We start from the raw sequence: 8502 nt of genomic DNA on the forward strand, positions 1-8502 counted from the left end.
GCATTTGGCTTCACTTAAATCTGCAACATTTCATAACCTGAGCACATATACAGTTGATTTTCTTCCCTTTATTGATCTGAAATTACTCAATGCATGTCAGAAGAAAGGGGTAGTGATAGATAAGAGATATATCATTGACCATGGTTAAAACGGTTGGTTTAGCAAATAAATCTGCATCATCCATTATATACAGGGACACGTGCAATAAATTTCACACTCAACTGGAGGAACTAAATTGGCTATTGGCTACTGGAAGCGAGCCAATCCTCAGGTGTTCACTGCATATGTATGATCTGCTATTCATTTTCTATTAGTATTACTCTGTCATACGTTTGCAGGAGTATTTCTTATTATTAAACTCTTGTCATATCTATTCGATTTATGTTCTCATCACAAGCTTTCTCATTTTTCAAGTTTGAGGGAGACTAAGACCTTCTGTAAAGTGATTCTAATTAAATAGTCTCTTTTTCAGTCTTATCACTTGAACTTTGAAAATCACCTCGGTGAATTCCAACTATCGATCAGGTACAGTTCCTTAACTTGAACAGATTCCAATATATTACAACTTGTACTAATAATCTTGGCATGTAAAAACCATTCTTTTCAATCATGGGGTACAAGTTTTATCACTCATCTCTGTTTCCGGAGATTGGTTATTTTCTCTCCTCTTGTTCTCTTTATGATCACCATAAAAGTATGAAGCAAATCCCCATAAAGAGAGGGCAAGAGAAACTCCTTTTTCTGCACTGAATTTTTCACCGTAAAGAAAAACAGCTAAAACTTCGGTGACAGGAAGCAGGACAGATAGCAAAATGCCGGACACCAAAGAAGAAGCAGAATAGATGACTCCAATGGCGCCTAAGAAGTAGAATTGCAAAATTATTGCACTCCATACTATCACAACATAATATCTGCTTTCTCCAAGTTCAAATGCTTTTGCCTCCCTTGAAATTGCCTGCAAATTAAGTATGTTTTACACCATTAATAAACTAGTGACAATGGGGGAAATTGGTTTACACCTCATATAAGTTGGATTTTATCGTCATTGGCTAAAACTAGTGATATTTAACCTGATTGTTTTTTTTTTTGACTTTCTCCTCTATATCTTTTTTAGCTAATTTAACTTATATACACTTCAAAATAAACAATATTTACACTATTAGTATAATTCAACTATAGTGGAGTAACAAGCAGCCTGCCTTTATTTTCGGGCTTTTAACATATTTGGCCTCTCAGCAAAAATAATTACAACTCTGCTGGCTAATATACAAAAGATATACACTAATTATATATAAATATGTATACTATATGTATATTATCATTAATATACAATTGATGGATATTATTTTGTTGGATGGCTAAACAATCTAAAAATATTTTTATTTTTTAGATCAATAGTTCCACTTGTTAATTATGAGTAGTTATCTTAAGGTGATCTGATAACGTAATTTCTTTTTTAAAACTATTGGTGTATAGAAGTTAGAACATTTGTACGCTATCAAATATTGTTTAAACTTCAACTCTATACTATTAAATTAGTTGATTTTCATTGGTTCACCCGTTAATGGTTATATATCATATAGATTTACGTAATGTTAAAGGTAACTTGATTGTGTAAATATTTTTGATATGCGCATGAAACTTAAACTCATTGTAAATTTCGTTGAAAGTCAAAGATGTGTACGTAACGAATAATAGAGAGAAGGTAAATGGAGAGGGAGGATTCAAATGACCTGAAAGTCGCTGTTTATGATCATCCCAACTGTTGAAAGCACAGTAGCAACAAAGCAATAAACAGTCTGAAACTCCAACACAAGTGTGTAAGTGATAGCTTGTTGTGCCTTTTTATATATCAACTCCACCAAAGGAAAAATAAGCCCAGTCAAAGCAGCAGATGCCAGGGTCATGATAAACCCTAATATATACTCTTTCTTAGGCTCTCCCTCCGGTTGATCACCACCGGAGCGGAGGGCCAAAACCACCGCACCAATCGTTAACAAAAACACCGAGTTAACGGAGTAAGAAGTGAACTTCAGCTTCACTATAATGAAAGCAAAGAAGGCGGTGAAAGCAAGTTGCGTAGCAAAGAGAAGTCCGCTAGTGGAGACAGGTAATTTGGCTATGCCATACGCGTAGAAGTAGTTCGCCAATCCTTGTAGGATTCCGATCCCAATAGTGGCTATGAAAATTCGGGGAGTCATCAGAATGAGCTTGGTGGTATTATTATTGTTGTTGTTATTGTCATCAACGTTATTATTGCTTTTGCAACGGTAGATGTAGGAGATGGCTAAAGGGATGAAATTGATTGGCCAAGCAGCAGTTTCTAGCCAGCATGATAGCCAAATTCTTTTGCCTCCTTTGATGAAGTAAAGGCGCATGACCAAAGGGCCACCACAGGTTCCTACAGCTAGAATTATACAATTGATGACTAGAAGAGCTTTCTTCATTGTTGAGCTTACTTGAGGTTCCATTTTCTATGGAGGACTGAAGTTCTTTTTCTCTCATGTTGAGTCATTTATAAGGTATGGACATCAACAAAATGGTATTGTCATATGTTGACTTTATTACAAATGTGACAAAATGCCCACAATATATGACGAATGGGGTTAATGATAGCAGAAAAAGTTCCATCAATGTATATACTAGATTAGAAATGGACCCTGCTATGGTCATAACAAACTAGTTTGGATTAATTATATAGAGCAATTTGGAAAATTTAATTAATCATTTATCGTCCATCTAAGGAAAACAACTGAAAAATCAACAATTGTTCGAAAATAAAATTCATCGATGTATAAATGTTGACGAACATCCCACCGGAAAGAGTCTCAATCGATCTTTTTAGGACTTCTTATCATACTGCACATATAGATCTTTCAATTGGTAGATCAAAGAATTCCCCATAAAGAAGTTCTAAAGGTTAATAAGGTCACTCAAAAATTTAATGACCCTCTCAAACTCCAGATTACTAATTTAAAAAAACTAAATATGTATAACGGTATGCATTACATTCAAGAAATGAAGAAGCACGTGCACCATGCACCATGCACCGGGTCCAACAATCCTAGCCTGCATCTGTAGTCCTTCATATGGGAATATTAAGCTCAACACGGACGGCTCAATTGCTCATAATAGCACTATTAATGGGATAGGTAACCACTTTTAGAGATCCTTTGGGCAACAGGATACTTGGATTCTACTGTTCAATCTTACACACAAACTCAACTGAAACTGAGCTTCACGCCTTGTTACATGGTTTATGTATTGCTGATGCCTGTTAGGATGGGTTTTCGTGCTTTACAAATCAACATTGATGCTAAGGAAATTATTACATTGTTGCATAAAAACAATCCCTTGTACATATGGTTGAAGGTTGGGATAAAGATATAAATATAGTTGAAGGTTAACCGGAAAAAATCAAAGTTTGTCGGAGATATATTTTTCCGGCCAACATCTGATGGCGTCTTAGAGATTAATTTGAGTTCTCCCTTGTTAATGTATTTTTGATGTTCGGTCTAAAAATACATATATTTAGCCATTGTTACCTCACATTTTAATACTTTTAATCGTCTTTTGAGTACTGTTATATTACTTTGTACTTAATATTATATTTTTATTATGTAAAAATAAAGCAGTGTAAAAATTAAGAGATTTAGAGAAAAAATGAATAAAAGCATGGAAAAGAGAAAGGAAAAAGGAAGAGAAGAGAAGATAAAGTGGGGAACATCATGATGATTCATCATGGCCTAATCATTGGTCATTTACTGTTGTAATGATTGCCATTTGAAGACAAAACAAGAGACGAATTGAAAACAATTGAAATTGAGTGATCAACCTGCGTCGCGCGCGCATAAATCAGTCTCTGAATCATTGTTTTTCTGATCTTCCGCGTTGCACCCGCGATGCGAGCGTGACGCGAACCCTCTATTTTTTTTTAGTCCAAGTTGGATTTGATTTTTAAAAGTCCAGGCTTTTTGGTACTCTATAAATACATATTTTACACGGTTTTTACATAACTTTGGATGACTTGAAACCCTTAGTTTAGAACTTTGGACCTAGAGAGAGCTTGGAGCCGCCGTGGAGGCCGTAGTTACAGGGTTTTATCTTCTCTTCTCTATAATACTTATTTTTACATTTTTATTCGGATGATTTGCTGTTTTTCCTCCATGTCTATGTGGACCTAAACTCTTTAGATCTAGGGTTTTGACACAAACATGAAAGTTGATGTTTGATTATCGTTTCTATCTATTAAATTTTCATATTTTTGGGTTGGTTATGTATTCTTGTGCTTAATTGTTTAATTACTTGATCACTAATTAGACACTATCTGTGACATGTGAATTAAACTAGGGATAGGGAATTTGCACGCGTAATAAGAATAAATAGAGCTTGTTCGATTAATCGTTTCGCTACTGAGGATAGAAGTATACCCTTTAGTCTTGCTTAGTTGAATACGGAGAAGTAAATGCGTTCTTGTTACCTCTGACGACCACAGGAATATAGGCGTTATAGTAGCATCTACAGGCTTGTGAGCAACTCGGAAGATACTCATAAAGTTAACATAAACCCGTCAACTAGTAACCCGTAGGTAGAACGATTTGAAGACTCAACTGGATTGTTAGTGGTCATAGCCCTAGATCTATCTCTTCTCCGATAAAAATCCGCTCTTGCTTGGTTGAAGTTCATTATTTGTTTTCTTTCATTTTTAGTTAGTTTATAAATATAAATTTGGATCTTAATTCTTGTTTAGATAATTAGCATTAGTTTAATTTAATAAATAGTTAATTATAAGTCCCTGTGAGTATGATATCTGGACTTTAAATTCTATATTACTTGTACCACAGCGTATACTTGCGTGTGCGTTTGGGAGCAACAATCTTCATGAGTTTCAATAGTTAGAGCTGAAGACGCATGACAGTCCAACTCTTTCCCTTATAGTTGATCAATTTTCCGTCTGAATTTTCTATTGGAAAGAAGAGTTGATATTATTATTAATGTTGTCTTAATGTGTGCCATAGATAATTCAAAACATTAATACTTCAAGTTTCCTTAGTTGGACCAAAATGGGCACCAAGGAACCAGAGACATGCCTACCTGAAATTGGAAAATAAAATCAGTAAGACACAATTCAACATGTGTTTTTCATGTCAAGAAGATAGCTACTGCATCGACCAATGTTGGTTGGTACTTTTTTTTTTTTATACCACTTCCTTTGTCCCAATTTGTGTGATATACTTTCTTCTTTATTCTATCAAAAACAAATGATACATTTCTATATTTAGAAACAAGTTAACTTAAAACTTCCCCTTCTACTCTTAATGAAATGATTTACAACCACACAAATGTTTATGACTTCTTTTACACCACAAGTTTCAAAAGTCTTCATTTTTTTTCTTAAACTCCGTGCATAGTCAAACTATATCACATAAATTGAGACGGAGGAAGTATATATTAAGTGAATTCCACAAGCATGTATATGCCCGTGTGCTTTTGGGGGGGGGGGGGGGGGGGGGGGGGTTTGATTTTGACCTCTACCTTATAAATTAAGCACAAAAAATATACATATAAAGTTACGAGATCTGAGTAAACTCAGGATATCATAATGGTAGGGATTAATTATAAGAAGAACAAGCGTAATTAAGAAAATTACGTAATTACTATTGTTCTTTGCAAAAATAGGAGATGCTACTAACCCTAAACATATCCAAGGGACATCAAAACAAAAGAAAAAGAAATATCTTAATAGACTTATTGAGGACATTAACAAATGTTGGTTGGTATATATCACGCCTCGAATCATGGCCTAGGCGTAACACGACACTCGGTGTCTAACTACATGTGACCGAGTGAACCAACTGGCTGGCTGGCTGAATCAACATGTGATATCAAAACATGCTGAAAGCGGAAATAACACTAACACATGCTGATCTACTAAAAATCTGACTGAAATATCATAAATGCGGAAATACTGAATAAGCCTGAAAGTCTATAAGTAGCCGACAAGTATAACACAAAATCCTGCTAAACAACTAATTGACTGCAATTATAGTCTATGAAGCCTCTAAGAATAATAAGTTTGACCGTTTACCGGGACAAGGCCCTTGGCATACCAAACTGACTAGAAATATTGAAAAGACTGTAAAGTGTGACAATGCCCCGAGGGAACTGGGGCTCACCAAATTGCTAGTACGATAATCCTAACGCTCTAAATCGTCAACTTGTAAAGTGTTACCCGCATCGTGAAATGCAGGCCCCGGGAGGGGACATCAATACATTTGAATTACACTGGTATGTAAAGCAACTGAATGAAAGAACTGTAAGTGGGGCGCTCGAGGAAAGGGCAGCCCAAATCAATAAACATGTAATAAATGTTTAAATTGAAACTGAACATAAGTACTCCCGGTTCTGAATAAGAAACCACCTGTTTATCTGAGTAAATAAGATAGCCTCAGGCCCAATATATAAGTGCACAAACTACAGCCTCGGGCCCAAGAATACATATACATAACTACGGCCTCAGGCCTATATACGGATGTTCAACATTCAGGAATTTAAAATCAGGAACTGAGAATCATACTGTAATACATGATGTTGAACTACTGGTCAGCAATCAACTTGTTACACCTTGTATTTTTCTACATTAAGATTCGTTGTACGCTGTTATATCCCATTTAAACCGGGTCAAATTAGAGTACAACATATTGGAGATTCCTGTTTATTTTATTTTACGGAGTCGCCACCTAATTGATTTTAAGGTGAATTAGGGCACCTAATTATTTAACTAAGGTAAAGTTAACTAAACCCCGTTAATGGTCTGCTTAACTTGCGATTCTAGGTAAGGGTTCTAATTATCCTAAAGGGAAGGGGTTAGGCATCCTCTAGGATCCGTAACTACGGTTATCCGGCCAAACTTAGGTTAATTAATTAAGGCTAAATATAGTGTTTAAATTTTAGAAAATGTCTTACAACTATTGCTAAAGTTTTAAAGGAAAATAATGCTAGTCAAAATAAGATTTACAAAAAATATAATAATTTGTATAAAGAAGAACTTTAAAGGCTATTTTAAAATAAGACTTATACAGGTTGTTAAGGTTTTAAAGAATGAATATAATAATACTATTTAAATAGGACTTGTAGAATAATTTGCACAAAAGAGACTTCAAATGCTATAAACTATAAATATTGCTATGCTTTAATGATGTTATTTTAAAATGAGGCTTGCAAAGTATAATGGTTTGCATGTAAATAAAGGCTTTTAAGAGAAGACCTAGCCAATTTAAACTTGAAATAAAATTACGTTATATGTAGAAAATCTAGACTTGTTATAAATAGAATGCAAAAAGGTTTAAAATAATGTAAATGAAGCTTTAAATTTCAATTGGTTAGATATGCTTACTTAATCTAGACTTATTTTATAAATAGAATGCAAAAGGTGATGAGTTTTCTTTCTCTTTCTACTAACTTTATTTAACTATGCTCGGCTAAAAACATGTATAATTGGATGAATCTTGGAAAAAATGTTTATAAAATATACTTAAGTTACTATTTACATATTAGTGACGTTTTGAAATCTTTAAGATAGTAAAAACAAGACGTGATTCTCTTGGTTCAAAATATGTAATCATGCTATTTTTGAAAACCAATTATTCTAAGAAGATAAATATTATAGGTATTGTAAATAATTTTATCGTAAAAAAAAAAAAAAAAAAAAAAAAAAAAACAAGAATGAAACCTATGGAATTAATTGTTGATTATTCCCTTAAATTAACTACCCATTATGCTAAAACTAAACCCCACTAGTTTCACTAAGGTTCATCTAAATTAACAAACAAAGTGTTAGTCATGCAATACAAATTAAATGCACAAAAATAAAATAGAAGAGCCAATAAGTTAATGGGCTCAGCCCATTCTTAGGGACTGCTGCTGCGTTCCATTGCTACTAGGCTTTGGCCCAGAATTCGTTTCCTTCATATATATTGCTGTGGATTGGCTGCTGCTGTTGGGCTTAGCCCAGAAATAAATTTTGTATATATTTCGCTGCGGGCAGAGGGCTGGGCAGAGATGACTCGAGCTACATTATGTTGGGCTTTCAGCCCAACACCGAGTGCGAAAGAAGAACGAGTCCCTCGGACTCGTATGCGATGGTCATGCATAAAAGAAAGATAAGGATTAGCATATAATAAAAGACTAAGGCATATACAATTCACATTCCAAAGTCATGCGTGTATACAGAAACAGACAGAAGGATAATAAGGCCTTGGGCCTAAATGCAAAGGGGAAATCAGGCCCAGACACAATGAAGCCACACAAGTTCAATTAGACACATAAGGGGTAAAAGCACAACAGTGAATAAATGTAAGCAAACCCAAGGACTAATGGAAATTCTATATCAGCCCACATTTAGAGATTCATACGAATGGTATACCCTTATATTCTAACTCATCAAATAACACATGCTCGTGTATATACACAGAATATATCTCACATATCAAGGTGTATTCA

The 8502-nt window shown here is 34.5% G+C and overlaps 1 protein-coding gene across 1 annotated transcript; it reads right to left on the bottom strand.

Annotated features, from left to right (window-relative positions):
• Positions 1 to 467: 467 nt before the first annotated feature.
• Positions 468 to 2471, bottom strand: LOC132606106 (purine permease 3-like). Its single transcript, XM_060319479.1, has 2 exons — positions 1734 to 2471; positions 468 to 955 (listed from the first exon to the last, which is right to left on the bottom strand). The coding sequence occupies exons 1-2, from the start codon at positions 2469 to 2471 to the stop codon at positions 608 to 610; spliced, it is 1086 nt and encodes a 361-aa protein (XP_060175462.1). The 3' UTR covers positions 468 to 607.
• Between the last annotated feature and the right edge of the window lie 6031 nt (positions 2472 to 8502).

Source organism: Lycium barbarum, chromosome 1 (assembly GCF_019175385.1).
Source record: "Lycium barbarum isolate Lr01 chromosome 1, ASM1917538v2, whole genome shotgun sequence".
NCBI lineage: Eukaryota > Viridiplantae > Streptophyta > Magnoliopsida > Solanales > Solanaceae > Lycium > Lycium barbarum.